The sequence below is a fragment of the Ailuropoda melanoleuca genome, chromosome 3, assembly GCF_002007445.2.
Source record: "Ailuropoda melanoleuca isolate Jingjing chromosome 3, ASM200744v2, whole genome shotgun sequence".
Taxonomy (NCBI): Eukaryota; Metazoa; Chordata; class Mammalia; order Carnivora; family Ursidae; genus Ailuropoda; species Ailuropoda melanoleuca.
In genome coordinates this window covers 68147213-68162568 of record NC_048220.1, presented here as the reverse complement: position 1 = coordinate 68162568, position 15356 = coordinate 68147213, and the positions used below count along the sequence as shown (strand labels likewise).

At 46.5% G+C, this 15356-nt stretch overlaps 1 protein-coding gene across 1 annotated transcript; it reads left to right on the top strand.

Moving 5' to 3' along the window:
• The first annotated feature begins 2363 nt into the window (after nucleotides 1-2363).
• On the top strand, nucleotides 2364-11101 carry GLRX (glutaredoxin). Its single transcript, XM_002927860.4, has 3 exons — nucleotides 2364-2935; nucleotides 8172-8291; nucleotides 9893-11101. The coding sequence occupies exons 1-2, from the start codon at nucleotides 2729-2731 to the stop codon at nucleotides 8283-8285; spliced, it is 321 nt and encodes a 106-aa protein (XP_002927906.1). The 5' UTR covers nucleotides 2364-2728; the 3' UTR covers nucleotides 8286-8291; nucleotides 9893-11101.
• Nucleotides 11102-15356: the final 4255 nt, after the last annotated feature.

Here is a 15356-nt window from a genome sequence, read left to right as displayed (position 1 = left end):
AGTCCGAGACAGAATACCCAGAGCTACAGGAAGAATAAGAGTTTTTTTCAAAAGCAAGCCACAAATGACCTTTTGAAGAAGAGAACATTGTGTGGCCAAGTTCTGCAGAGTGGCAAGTCAGGAAAAAGCCCGAAAAATGTTCACGTGTGGCCAAATTTCCCAGCCCTCATCCGCCTGTGGGTCCACACGGGGTCACATGAATAGTACCAGCCACCATTCACACGCATCACGGGCTTGTCGCCAGCCATCTGCAGAGCAAGTCCTCCACTCCCTGAAGAGAAGTCCTCGCTTCCCATTATCTCTCTGAGTGCCTGGGGGGCAGGGCACAGGCGGAAGAAGAGTGCCCGCGTGCTCCTCCACACACGCCAGCCGCTGATGTCCACGGCACCTGGGGGCAGGGCCTCCCCGCGGCGGCCCTGAGATGCCCCCGAGGTTAATGGGGTCCATCTCTCGATACGCCGAAGCTGCACACCATCGCGATGCCAAAGCAGCAGAGCGCTCTACCCTCCGACGTCTTCCCCGAGCTGAAGCCACAGCATTTTCTGAGAAATGAGGAGGACACCCCCTATTTGTCATCTGTCTGTGCTCCACGTCTCACAGAGTTCCTCACGAGAACGCCTTCTTCAGCCACGTGCCCATCTGTCTTAAGGCTTCAGGCTCCAGTCCCTGGGGCTGAGCTATGGAGCGGACAACAGAGTCTCCCCGTATCCCAGGCTCTGCCCCAGGTACCCAAACCCCCAGGGGACCCTGTGTACACAGATCTTTTGGGACGTCCACTCCACCAGTTTACCAAAAACTCCACACCCACGCTTGTGGTTAGTCTGTCGGGACACCTGGCCACACGATGACTTAGCAAAGGAGTTTCAGCAGAATGGCTGATAAGGAGGTCAGGTTGCAATGAGGTGAGGAAAGAGTGGGAGATGAGGAAACCACAGATAGCAAACAGAACAGCAAGTTTCCTGACACTTGGTTGTGGGGAAAGGGCGGAGGCAGGAGAGTAGGGTCGAAGGAAACGAAAGGTGGTGGTGGTTTTCAATCAGGAGGGACTTGAACAGAGTTGCATGCTGGCTGAAAAGAGCCCCAGAGAGGGACAGGCGAACCCCAGACACTGAGAAGACAAAGGCTCTGAGAGAATAGCCAGGTACAAGGCCTGCCGATGAACCTGGGGCCCAGGAAACAGAAGGCAGCACCCCTGAGGTCCCTGAAGAGATCCTGGGCCCCAGGGAGGAGCCTGGCTACCAGAGAGCCCGCTAAAGGAAGGAAGTGGGCGGTGTGGGCAGAAGAGGTGAGAGAATCAGCCTTGTGCTCAGGCAGGAGGGAAGGAAAGCCATGGGCTGGGCAGGACAAGCCGCCTCAGCCCCCTAGCCCCTAAGCACATTCTTCTTGTTGACAGAAATCTCAGTAGCTCCCTCTCTGTGACTCAATATCTGGGTTTCTCTTTTTGCCATTTAATTTTAGTAATAATTAGAGCTGCTTCTGCAAGTCCATCTTCTTCCCTCTGTCAATCACACGATGCTGGGGGTTCCAACGAAATGACAATCCGTGGAAGGGTCCCTTGCTGGCCCCAGCCCCACCCCTCCTGAAAGAGTTTCAGGGTAAAACTTCCTGCAGAAAAGAAGGACTCATGTTTAAAAGTGGTGTTTCTTGGATTCATTTATTTAACTTACTGCACACAGAGGGGTCAGAACTGAACCTAGAACAGAAGACTCCGCTCCCCCCACTAGGGACTGTGGGCCATGCAGGGGAGAACATCACAGTTTCTGATGCTACAGCCCCTGCTTGACGTGAATGTGGTGGCCGAGTTATTACACCACTTCATTGCCAAACGTTGAAAACGAAGGGGCTCAAATGGAGGGTTAAACAGAGGAAAACACCCTCCTTGAACCTGCAGTTTGAAATCGTGGTGTGTGTTGGAATTTGCTTTCATGGTAAACTGATGTTCAAGGGTCCCAAATTCAAATGCTTATGGCAATAAAGAAGCAGATGTCTTCAAGACAGGAGCAAGCCCGTGGTCTGTAGCAAACGGGAGTCCCCGTCCACCCTGCCGAGAGGGACAACAGCTCCTCAGCCCCAGCTGCTGCCACAAATCGGTGCGACCTGACTTCTCAGAGAGGGGTAGAGGTTGCAAGACCAGATTCTTCTGTGAAATCTCTGGATTGTTAAGGGCTGGGAACTCATTCCATTAAAGCAATCACAACCACAAACACCCATCAACCGCGGCCAAGCCACGGCAAAATGGATGCAAAGTCCTAATTTCAGTTTCACTTCCTCTAAGGTGATTTCCATGTCTCGTGAGTGATTCTGTTTCCGTGTGAGTGTTGATGTCTCTGAGACAGAAAACGAAGATTGGACTCCTAAGAAGTCACTGTTAGCTCAGCCTCCTCCCCGGTGCTGGTCTGCATACTTGATGCTTCCCCAAAGGGTACTTTGACTCTGCTCTCTGCCAAAGGGCGGGCACTCCTGAAAAAAGCTGAGGACAACAATGACACCCTGGACATGGCTATTGATGAAATAAAAGTATGCCGTCCCTCGGCATCTCGAGCTGGTGAATCACACCAGACTGAAACGACACTGGAGCTGTCTCTTTAAAACTCGAGCACGCTACCGGGCAAACTCCTCCTCCTGGGAGGTTCCTTTAAATGAGAGCCAGCTGGCCCAGCCACCGGTTTACACCCGGAGCAACCCCGGCAATTGAGGATTCCTCCCCGGGAGGCAGCTGCCTGTCAGCATGGCTCAAGAGTTTGTGAACAGCAAAATCCAGCCTGGGAAGGTGGTTGTGTTCATCAAGCCCACCTGCCCCTACTGCAGAAGGACCCAGGAGCTCCTCAGCGAATTGCCCTTCAAACAGGGGGCTTTGGAGTTTGTCGATATCACAGCCACCAGCGACACAAGCAAGATCCAAGATTATTTGGAAACGCTCACAGGAGCCAGAACGGTGAGTTCTCAAAGGCTGGGCAAAAGGTTCTCAGATTCCCTTTCCTTGTGGGGGCTGTGCAGGGGATACGCCTGCGCCTTTCTCTAGGACACCGCTAGGGCTCCGTCCCTCAAGGCGCGGGAGGGCTCTGCGGGGTGGGGGAGGGCGACGAAGAGGAGACACCGCTCGAGGGAAGGGGCAGCTGGGCTGCGCCGGAGGTCTTGCCGCCCCTGTGCTGTGCGTCCCGGTCAGCGGGCCCAGCAGCTGGCCCAGAGTGCTTGAGCTATCTGGAGTCTTTGTTTCAAGCACTGCTGGGAAATGACAGTTTGCAGCTTCCAGGGCTGGGGTTGGAAGGTGGGGTGCAGGGGCCAGAGTGACCTGTGCGTTTCTGTTATTGAAGGTGGGAATCATATGCACCCTTTCTTCAGTGTTCACTTGGCCAAGTGGGATTTGCTGTCCTTCAATCTTTTCTCTAAGCTTTCTTTAACCATAACCCAATTACTTCATTCTTCCATATCTTATCTAACTCCTCCCACTGGAAGAATCTAAAGGCTCAGGATTTGCCCCTTCCTCTGTGAGATGCTTCCAGGCCTGTGCTAGTAGGCAGTTCAGGGGCCAGAGTTCCAGCCTGGCTCTCACAATGGCTTGCAGTGTGGTCCCGGGCAAGATACCACCTCGGTGATCCTCAAGGACTGCCCCAGCTGCAAGACCAGACCGCCAAGTCCCCTTTACTCTCAGTAGACCATAAGCCTCTCTAAGAACTCTAAGAACTGCTTTTCTCTACCTCAAAAAGGCTTCCTCTTCCTCAGCACCCCGGGCTTCTGGAGGGATGGCCAGCCAGCCAGCTTGCCTGAGTCTGTTCTGGCCCTGGGTAGGGTAGGGGCCGGCCCACCAGCTCACCCCAGCCACCCTCAGCGTGCACATTCTCCGACACAGTGTTTGCAGAAGCACATGTCCTGCTTCAGTTTGACTTTGACTCACAGGCTTCTGTCTGGATTCCTAGCATGAAGCATTGGAGGCTGTTTCTCTTTGCCTCTCCAGTCAGAAATCAGTATTTTGGCCCAGAGGGAGGCTAAACCTGTGACACTATTGCTTCCAGGGCCCCAGCTGTGAGCTGAGGACTCTTGTGTCTGACGGGGAGGTCCTGCTGCCTGGGTTCTGAGAGCTGAAGGGCAGGGCGGGCACTGCCGAGGACAGTGTCGTGATGGGTGGATGGAGCCCTCTCAGCCGGTGGCTCCCAAGCCTTGCAGCACGCTGTTATCACATGGGGAGCTTTTTAAAAAATCTGGATGGCCAAGTCATTCTCCATATCCGTTAAATCGGAGGTGGGAGCCAGCCATCAATAGCTTTAAAGATGCCAGGATCAAAGGGTACACACTCTCAGTCATAAGATGGGGACGTTCTGAGGATCGAGTGGACAGTTAGTAATACCGCACTGTATGCTTGAAGTGCGCTATGGAGGAGATCTCAAGTGTTCTCACCACACATACACAGACGTTAACTATGTAAGCGATAGACGTGCTAACTAACTCGAGTATGGTGATCGTTTCAAGATGTGTACATAGATCAAACCACAAGTGTAGACCTTACCTATATACACATTTGTCAATTATACCTCAGTAAGGCTGGAAAAAATAGTTTATTTCCTACCAAAAAAACCAAAAAATCCCCAGATAATTCCAATGTGCAACAAATTTTGAGATCTCTTGTCAGCCTGGCAGCATCTCTCCTTTAGCAGGAGAAACCTCTTCGCGCATTCATTCAACACCTTTCCCCCCCATCTCTTCATAAAGCAACAGTTTGTCTTGTCTTTTAAGTTTGTTTTTGAATTCTTAAAAAGACCTGTCACAGGTTCTTGAGCCCTGAATGCAATCCCCCGAGGGGAAGATCCTTTTACAGGGTCTGCTTCCGGTTCCCTCCCAAGGAGGGGTTTATATCTGAAGAGACGAGAGACTTGGAAGTAGTTGCTCTTAACTTATCCTGTAATGACCTACGGTCATGGGCACATGGTAGGAGCCCAGCAGGACCTGACTGATTCCAGAAACGGGTGTCTTCAATCAGTCCATGTAGTTGAAGAAATTGTTTGGGTTTTGCTATGGCCAAAGGTCTTTGATCAGTACCTTCATTTATTCTTTCTCTCATGCTCTTCCTTTTTGTAGATCTGAGTTTCTGACTGTATCATTTTGCTTCTCTCTGAAGAACTTCTTTGAACATTTTGGGCAAGGCAGCTCTGTTGACAACAAATTTCCTCACTTTTTGCTTGTGTGAGAAAGTAATTTCTCCTTCACTTTTGAAGGGTAATTTTGTTGGGTGCCGTAGTTCGTTCAACCACCTACTACATATCAAGGCACTTTTCTGGACACTGGAAAACCACCGTGAACAGAACAAAAACTCCTGCCTCTGTGGAACTTATATTCTAGTAAACACAACAAGTAAATACAGTTTGTTGGAAGGTGGTCGGTGATAAGTGCTGCAGAGAAAAACTATGCAGGACAAGGAGGTGGACAGTAGACGGCAAGGTCCAGTTTTAAACGAAGCCCTCAGAGCCTCACTGATTTTAGATCTCTAAAGGTGAGAGAGCAATGCATGCAGAAATTTAGCAGAATGTTCCAGGCAGTGGGAACAGCGAGTGCAGAGGTCCTGTGGTAGAAGCTGCCTGGCTGTGTGGCTGGACCGGTGTGAGTTAGCAGGACAGTAGGAGGAGATGAGGTTGAAAGGGAAGGGTTCTCAAGCTGTTACAAGGCCTTTGGCTTGGAAAGGGCAATGAGATTCCAGAAGAGTTTTGGGCAGAGGAGGAACCCCAGCTGACTGAGTTTTGAAAGGGTGGTGGCTGTGGGGAAAAGTGAGCGTTGGAAGGCCAGCCTGAGGGCTAAAGCTGGGAGACATCCGGAGGCCGGAGGCCGTAGCAGTTACTCAGATGAAAAACAATGGTGGCCTGTACCCCAGATATAGCCAGGGAGGGGGTGAAGAGTTTGGGAAGTAGCCAAGTCACTGGCTCTGAGCGAACACCCTGGAGTATAGCAGCTGGAGATGGGGCCAGAGAAAGGTACCCCGGGACAGCACAGGCCCCAGGATCATAAAGCTTGTTTTTATGATGGTCACTCTCTTTCTGTTCTTGACAGTAAGAGGCTCTCATTTTCCTGGAAGAGGGTGCTGGGGCCAGGAAGGGAGGACACAGCACATGTTCCTTCATCCTTCCTGTCCTGTGCAGCCTGTAGCCCAACTCCTTTCTATACGTGGTTTTGCTGGTGCCTAGCCTACAGGGTGGGCGGAAGGGAAGAGTGGCCTTTCAGCCCTCAGGCTAACCAACCCCTTTGCCAGGTGGGGTCTAAGGAGAGGACTCCTTATGCAAACTCCTAATTCAAACCCTCTTCACCAACAGCCCGGCCAAAGGTGGGGATGTGGCAAGCAGTAGGAGTCGTGACCGTTGCTCAATTCTTTTTGAAAATAAAGAAGTTCAAGAGTGAATACATCTCCTCCTTGTTTAAAGCTCAGATGATTTCAGGGTGCCTGGGTGGCACTGTCGGTTAAGCGTCTGACTCTTGGTTTCAGCTCAGGTCATGATCTCAGGGTCCTGAGATCCAGCCCTGCTTGGGCTCCCCGTGCTCAGCGGGGACTCTGATTGAGATTCTTTTCCCCCTTCCTCTGTCTTCCCCTCGGCTCCTCCCCCACTCCTGAGCACTCTGTCAAATAAATAAATAAAGCTCAGATGATTTCTATTTCATTAGGCAATGCCTTTGACAGAAGGAGCTTTGCAGTATAATTATATTAATGTTACACTGGGATTCTCTTCTAGTTCTTGCTACACTCACCACGCCAAGTGTTCCTGGGGTTATAAAAGCCCAAAGACCCCCAATAATTTGGAGGAGTGAGAGCTTTGTTTCTTCTGAAATAATGGAAGGACCCAAGGGAAAACTTAGATTTCTGACCTCCTCTTTCCACAGCTCTTCTGTCAGCTCATAAAAAATGTTGCCCTGATGGTGTTCCCCGTTTACAAAGTCCCCACACAGCCGTGGGGCAAGTGGGGCAGGCAGCGATGTTGATGTCTGTGACTGAAGAGGACATTCATGCGTTTTCTCGCTGGGCTGCGGTTTCGTGTGCTCTTTCCCAGTCTCCAGACACAGAAAATAACCATGGAAACGTGGTGCAGATTCGTTTACTCTCTGGCCTTAACTTTGAAAGCTCACTCCCACCCAGAACACCTTCTTAATAAAAACACTGTAAGAACTTATCTGAAGTAATTTAGCCCTCTTTCTCAGCTGTCTCGTGTTTTAAAAAATTCACTTGAATTGTCATGCCTTCGGAGGAAAATCAAACGCTTTGAAAATATTTTTTACTGCCTTCTGTCATTCATCTCTGCAGTAAGTTTTTAGGGTTCAGGAAGAGGACCTGGTTGCTTCTCACAGTCAGGTGACCTGTACCGTTTGTCTCTCCCTTGCCAGTCAGCTTTTCTGTACAAGTTGGCCTGGAAGGTGTTTGGGCCACAGTGAGAGGACTTGCTCCTCCCTTCAGGATTCTAAAAACATTCTGGAAGCTAGCAGCTGGGAGGGAGCCTAAGTGGGTCTGGAGATGATGGCATTCAGCAGGTGTAGTGACCGTGTCAGCCTGGCCTGCCTTGGGTGACCCACACATGCCAGAGGTGAGGCCAAATCTGCCCTTACTCCCAGAGCGACAGCACTTGAACATACTGTGAGAGGCCAGGAATGAAAAAAGGAGAGTCAGATACCACCACCCCCTCCCCAGCTGAGGACACAGCTCACAGCAGACAGAGATGACTAACATACCGAGAATCTAACAATCAGGGACCGAGACCTGGCGCAAATACTTTTCTCAATACTTTTCTCACTGTGTTGAGAAACCAACTCCTTCCTGGTCCTCATGGCTCAGCCTAAGGGCTCAGGTGTGGTCCTAGCTGCAGAGAAACCAGAATCCAACCAGTGTGGTCCAGCTGCAGCCAACCAAAATTCTTTCCCTGAAATGTGTTCCTCGAGAATGAAATTTTTAAGTTATTTTGACAAGTTAGACAATCTCACACACTGCATTCTCCATGAGAAAAACATCTTGGCTTACAAACATTCTTTCATGAATAATTTTACGCTGGTAACAAAGTTCTGACCTGAAAGAACAATCATAAGGAGGTGGTAAAGTGATTTTAAAAGCTTTGGATCATGGGAAATTTTTAAAAGAAGGAAAACTGTCATTCTTTCTAACCTAGTATTGAAGCTCCTTACCTATCTTAGCTTGTTTGCTTTTTTAGGTACCTCGGGTCTTTATCGGTAAAGACTGTATTGGCGGATGCAGTGATCTGATAGAAATGCATCAGAGAGGAGAACTGCTGAAGCGGCTGAATGAGATCGGAGCTTTACAGTAGTTGTAGGTGAGTGAAGGGGGGGATGCCCGGCCACAGCACTGGGAGATGGTAGAATTCTGCTGGATTTCATTATACTCCAGAGAGGCAGTTGAGCCAGAGAAAGAGAGATGTGGGGTGAGTTAAAGAACTATGATGTCATTTAGGAATTTCCTATTTTACAAAGAGGTTGTGTGGATAGGAGGAAATCCTTTCACTTGACCTTCATTTAACAAATATTTATTGAGCACTTACTATGTGCAGACACTGTACGAGGCACTGGGAGTAGGGAGGTGAACAAAAAGATAGCCTGGAACCTCTCTTCTAGAGAGGTGGACTGATCAAAAACAAGTAAGTAAATAATTCCTGAAACAAATTAACAGAATGTCATGATAGAATGAGGCAGGGGGTGGGGAGCAAATGTAACTAACATGGTGAAGGAAGGCCGTTCTCAGCCAGTGGCCACGAAGGAGGCAGCCATGTAAAGATAAAGCCAAAGAGCTTCTCGGGCAGAGGAAAGAGCAAGTGCAAACTCCCCGAGTTGACAAGTCTGGAGCAGTCAAGGAACAGAAAGCAAGCAAGAACAGATCGAATGAAGTGCAGTGAGAAGGAAGAGTAGCAAGAACTGTGGAGGGGGGGGGGACCAGGGCACACAGACCATGGTAAGCAATTTGGATTATTCTCCGTGTAATGTTGAAATCAAGGTAATTTGTGCATTACCTGTGTTCACACTGCAAATCAATTCCATCTAAATGGGTTCCCAAATGTCAAAACAAAGTTTTCTACAATTGTCACCCAAAGGAGATCCTTGACTGAATGGAAAGCCATAGGGCGATGAACTCTTCAAAAAGGAACCAGGGTACTTTTGGGGTCTGATGAGCTCTTCTTTCCCCCAGCTGTCGTTACCCAAGTAGGCCAGTTCCACTGACTCACAAGCAGAGAGACTCAGTGGGGTTTTTTTTTAGTCAAAGGAGACTTTGACTAATATATGGTTCTTAGACCAAAATATTCTCTGAAGTATATTTATTGCCCACTAATTAATAACTTACCCTTGAGCAATGTGTATATGTAAGTTGTGGTGGTTACTCAAAATAGCAACAGAAGTTAAAAAAAAAAAAAAAACAACTTCTGAAAAAGTCTAATTGAATACCTTGAAATGAAGCAGTCAATATTAAAAGTCCCTAATCACAGTTCTACAAGGTGATTGCAGCAAGTGAACACTAAGTCTGTCTGTATTAGCTTTCTGGCCTCACCCCATGTATCAAAGCACTTAAAACCCAAATAACTGTGGTGACAAATGTTTCCTATTCTGGAACATTTTTGAGCAATTTGGACTTAGATTAAAAATGGAAGAAAACTAATGACTTTGCTGGGAAGAGATGAAAGGCCCATTTCCCCAACTACCTCTGCATTGGGGTGGGTGTTAGAGTCCCCCTTATTTACAAGGTCTGTTCACACTGTCCTTCAGCATTCTGTGATCTCAGTATTTTGCTGCCAACTGTATCTCAACGCCATCTGTAATAGAATGTGCTTAAATAGCAGGAGTAACTGTTTTCGTAATGGGGAAAAAAAACGAAGGGACTTTACCTTTCCACGAAAATCCACATTTTTGTGTTTTGTTTTTCTGGCAGGACAGACCCCAGGAGGCTATCCCCCTGAGAGCTGGATGGCACTTCAAATGACAACCACACTTCCTGGCAGATGGATCTGGAGCTAAAAGCCACAGCAACTGGTTATTTAAAATTCCGAAATATGTTAACAAAAAAAAGGGGGGGTGGCAAAAAGAGCTTTTTCTTCTTTTGATTCAGTATTAAAAGTGGACCAACTTGCCCCAAACCACAGGTCTGAGAAGGTTGATGGATATCTTGGGTTTCTTCTTGATTGGCCCTTTGGTTTCCAAAAGACCATGACGATTGATGGCTTAGGATTCACTCAACGACCCAAAAGGTCTTCTTTCTCTTTGGCACATGTCTCTTTCTAACTGTTCTCCATATGCCAGGACACGTCTACCTCTAAGCCAATGTTTCTCAACCAACTTTATCCCAGGCCCCCTAGGATGAATCTGTAATTGGTTTTCTGCTACTGCCTGAAAGGTACTTTGTTGAGTCTGACTTTATAGAATTTGCATTACGAAAACAAGAGGTATTTTGAATGTGCTTTTTCAGGCTACATGGGTCTCCTCAGTTATGACCCCTATCCCACACCATCCTATCTTGAGAATCCCTGCTCTGAATCAGTGTTCTTCACCTTGACAAGTCACAGATCTCCCAGGAAATATTCAACAATTCCTTGAAGGGTCTTGAGGACCCAATTTGAGAAACACCACATGAAAACTTAAGCATGGGTGGTCTTCACTTGCTGCCACAGAGACCCCAGCTGCTGCAATCATGGGCACCTCTGTTATGTAAGATGGCCATCCAGGTAACCCAGAATAAGTGTGTATTAACTTGTTTAGATTATCACCAGAAGTAAAACACAACATTTAAAATGTTATCACAGAAAACTTGCAAACCCCTCCCCCAAGAATAGGTCTGTGAAAATGGCCGTATTTGAGAAACACTCTCCTAAATGGTTTTCTCTTTTTCCCTCCACTCTACGAAAACTTAAAAGAGTCCCTGATTGTGAAGTTCATTCTAGAATTGCAATTTTAAATTAATTTTCTTCTGAAGTCTCTAGTGTGAATGGTTAATTGACAGTGATTTTTGTCTAATTCTTTTCTATGTGTTCAATATCTTAAGGAATGGTATTAATGTGAACTGCACCATATTAAAACTTTATTCATCTTTGTCCCCTACCATTATGAATAAAGGCACATGCTATCGTCCTTCACTGAGTACAAATGTTTGATGTGATTTTTAAGTTTCATATTGAAATGACGAATAATTTGAATACATCAACACTAACCTATTGAATAATGTTTAGAATTCAATAATAGTTTCATTTCACATTCTATTTTTCCATTTCTTACCTAATAATACCCTTCAACCAGATGGCTGTGGACAATTGTGCAGGTTACGTACTGCACAATACTGCGAATGCCCCCCTCGGGGTTGTGTAGTATGCAACCTGCACAGTCTGTAATCCCCTCCAGACCATTTTCCCACACTTCATCCTCAGATACCCTTTCTTCACCTTTGGTTTACTTTCAAACTTCTCCTTAAAGGCCTGATTTACAGATTTTCTCCCCTGCACCCCCCCCCTCACTGCCTTTTGACCAAAAAAAGCCATTGCCCTCTCTTCTGTACTCTAAAGCACCTGAATACAGGTACTTTAAAACTCTCCTAGGGGTGAACTGCAGTTAATTCTCTGTACTGGTCTCTTGCCAGATTGAGAAATACTCGAAGGCAATAGTCTCGACTTAAATATCATTGTATGCCCAGTTTCTAGCGCAGAAGGTCTTTTTTATCAAAGCAATACATGCGTGAGGTTTAAAATGTCAAACGATACTGAAAGTTCTTCCTCCTCCACCCATCCGCAAACCCTGTTTTGACTGCACATTTATCAGTTTCATTTAAGCCTCTTAAGAAATGTAAGATAGGGGTACCTGGGTGGCTCAGCCGGTTGAGCGTCTGCCTTCATCTCAGGTCACAATCCAGGGTCTTGGGATCAAGTCCCGCATCGGGCTCCCTGCCCAGCAAGGAGCCTGCTTCTCCCTCTGCCTCTGCCCCTTCCCGCCACTTGTGTTCTTGTTTGCTCTGCGCTCTCTCTCTCTCTCTCAAATGAATACATAGATAATCTTAAAAAAAAAAGAAAGAAATGTAAGATGTATTAGGCCTATGCAAAAGTGTGTAGAATGCATAGTTCTGTGTAAATTACCAGCCATATATCTGCCTCCTAGGTTGAGAAATTAAACAGCTCTCTAACAGAGTCGTTCTGAAGTAATAAAGCACCAGAGAGGCCCATGTGCCCCTTCCCAACATATCCCCTTCCTCCCTCCCCAGAGTAACCACTGACTCATTTTTGCTGTAATCATTCCTACGCTTCTCTGTAGCTTGACTCCCTAAATACCCTCAAGCAGCACATTTTCATTTTAAAAAGCAGTAAGGACACCAACTCAGCTGCGTAAAGCAAGGGCAATCTTATCACAATCAGGTGAATGGCCCCAGGAGAAGATAAACTCAACAGAGACTCTGAGTCTTCGACTGGCTTCGGTTTCCCTGGGAGTTTACCGGAAGGGTGACCCTGAATGAGTCCTTGGGAACCCCAGGAACCCTCTGGTTGGGAAAGCTAACGTGGGAACAAGTACTGGGCATCCCCCAGAAATACAGTCCACGGACGTGGGCTCCTCTGCATTTTCTCCTTCCACGGCCCCCCCTCCAGCTACCAGGAGCAGGTCAGAGCACGCCGCTTCTGTGGGAATGTGGCACGCCTGTGCCCCCTCAGCTAGCGAAATGTGTGGTATGAAGAATGGAAATGTCATCAGCACAAGGCAAGCTAACTACAGATAAGGATCTGCTTCGGGCTCATTCGGGCACTCTCTGCTCAAGTTAGAAAAAAACAAACAAACAAACTGAAGAGCCATCAAGGGCTCCAGTCTGGGCTGGTTGCCCTCTATGTCCTGGCACGGCTCTCTGCCTGGGATCTCTCTTCTCTGTCATTCTGAGTACTCTGTTTCTCTCCTGGGCTGGATCTCCAGTTTCACTCCCTCCATATATATTTGTTACAGCTAAACTGTTTTAACAAAGACATACTCTCTCTCCTGATAGTCAAGAGGCAGGCAGGAGGCTTTGCTCCAAGAAGTCACAGTCAACCCAAAGGTTGTATGCACCACTTCCACTCACATCCCATTGGCCAGAACTTGGTCTACGGCTCCAGTTAGCTGCAGGGGAGGCCAGGGGATGGTGTCCCCACTGGGAAACCCCATGCCCAGCTAAAACTGAGAAGTCTACACCAAAAGAAAGAAGGAAAGTTGGTAGATTGTGTCTTCCTCTTTTTTAGTCCTCTTTTTTATTCTGGAAGACCATATGTCTTCCACGGTTTTTAAGAAAGAGCATGGAAGGCTCTTTTGAAGCCTTGCTTGTCTAAAAATGTTTTTATCCTACCCTCCTATTTGACTGATAGTTCGTCTGTCTATAACTTCTAGTTGGAAATCATTTTCCTCCAGAAGTTTGAAGACACTGCTCATTGTCTACCGTTTGCAGTGCTGCTGTTAAGTCTAAAGCCATTCTCATTCTTGGTCTTTTGTAGATGACCTGTTTGGTTTTCTTACTTGTTTTATACTCCGGAAGCTTATAAAATCTTCCCTTGAAGCCCCATGTTCTGAAATATCACGGTGATATGCCTTGGGGAGGGTCTATTTTTTTTCATACATTTTGGGGACTACAAGGAAGCTTGGAGGGTCCAAAGGCAGTTTTATTGGATTATTTTATAGATAACTTTCCTCCCCTCCATTTTCTCCGTGTTCTCATTCTAGAACTCCTAGTAGTCAAATATTGACTTTCCTGGACTTGTCCTTTAATTCTTGTTCTATTTTCTCTTATTTTTTTCCCTGGGGGATTTACTCATCTTTACCTTTTTATTTTTCTAGTGAGTTTTTAATTTTTGATATCAGGTTCTTAATTGCCAACAGCTTTTCAGTATTATTTGAATGTCCTTTTTTTAAAGGATTGTTTCTGCTTCAGGAATGCAATGTCTTATCTCTCTGAGGTTATTGTGATTTTTCGAAACGTTTTTACTGATTTTTTTCCAACTGTGATTTGTTTTATTTCCCAGAGTTTTTTCTTGTTTTTAGTTGTTTTTTTTTTTTTCCTCTTGTTATTTTATGAATGCAAACACTTTTTTTTTTAATTTCTCAAAGATACTAATTTTATTGAGGCTTTTCTAAAAGCTGTCTTCTGATACCTGCATTATCTCTTTTCCCACTGAGGCCCTATTTTGTATTTCTGCTTTATATTTGAAGGCCATTCAGTGTTCTGCCCTGAAAATTTGATATCTGGCTGTCTGCACCTATCTAAGAATGAAGCTCCAAACACTGGTTAGAAGATGTGCGTGCCCAGATTGGGATCGTCCACTGGTGACCTTCATCACAGTCTTTGCGCAAATGTCATCTTCTCAACAAGGCCCCCTGCATTACCCTATTTAAAATTTCACCTGACATTCCCTATCCCTCTTCCTTGTTTTATTTTTCTTTATAGTATTCATCACCTAATATAGTGTGCAATTTATTTTGCTTGCTGTCTGTCTTCACTAAGATGTAAGCCCCTTGAGGCCAGGAATTTGTGTCTATTTACTGCTCTATCTGCAGCATCGAGAAGACTGGTTGCACACAGTAGGCATTTGATAAATATCTGTTAGATGTTTGGATGGATGAATGAATGAATGATCAGGTGAGGATCCCCCAGTGGTTAGTTCTGGATGTTTTCCTTTTAAGCCATTGGGTTTCCCCAGTTTCACAGCTGAGGGGTTGGGTCTTGCCACCAGGTTCTGGCTGCCAAGCAGGGGAAAGGGATTTGGCAGCCCCCAGGCCAGTGTGCAGTCTCTCCTGTCACCTCCTGTCACCCGTCAGCTCCTTGCTGAATACTTCTGCAGGATATGCAGGGATAGAATTAATATCATCCGAAGGGCACCAAGAGGTCGGCACAAGCGGTGAGCAGAGAAAACAACGAGAATAACCAGGCAAACAATTCAGAGCCAAAGCTCTGCTACTTCTGTTGACTTTAAAAAGAAAGCGATTCAATCTCCTGCATGTGCTCCATTTTAATAACGGCCGTAGGTCGGCTGCTTCCAGCCTGGCTCCTGGAATGGGACACCTAACAGCCGCTCTTCCAACTTCAAGGCTGTCCAAAGATGGCCCTTAAGGGGAAATAACATGTAGGGTGATAAATGGGTCTGTGTGACCCAGATCACACTATTTATATCCCCAGCGAATATTATTAGGTCATTATCTTAACATTTGGTTGTAAGAGAAACCCACGCTCCCTAATTCACTGTACCACAGCCGTTGGTAGCGGGTTCTGGAAAATTCATTAAAGAACCAGCCTCCTGAAATATTTTAAGTCAAATTTCTTTCTTATATTAATAGCAGTCTTTTCGTATTAAATACATTCAACATTTGAATGAGTAAAATTTAATCTTACTAATTAATGGAAGAGAATT

Excerpts from the sequence above, each read along its gene's own strand:
- GLRX (XM_002927860.4), top strand. The coding sequence starts at position 2,729 with ATGGCTCAAGAGTTTGTGAACAGCAAAATCCAGCCTGGGAAGGTGGTT. Across the intron at positions 2,936-8,171 it reads CGCTCACAGGAGCCAGAACG|GTACCTCGGGTCTTTATCGG; the intron begins GTGAGTTCTCAA and ends TTGCTTTTTTAG.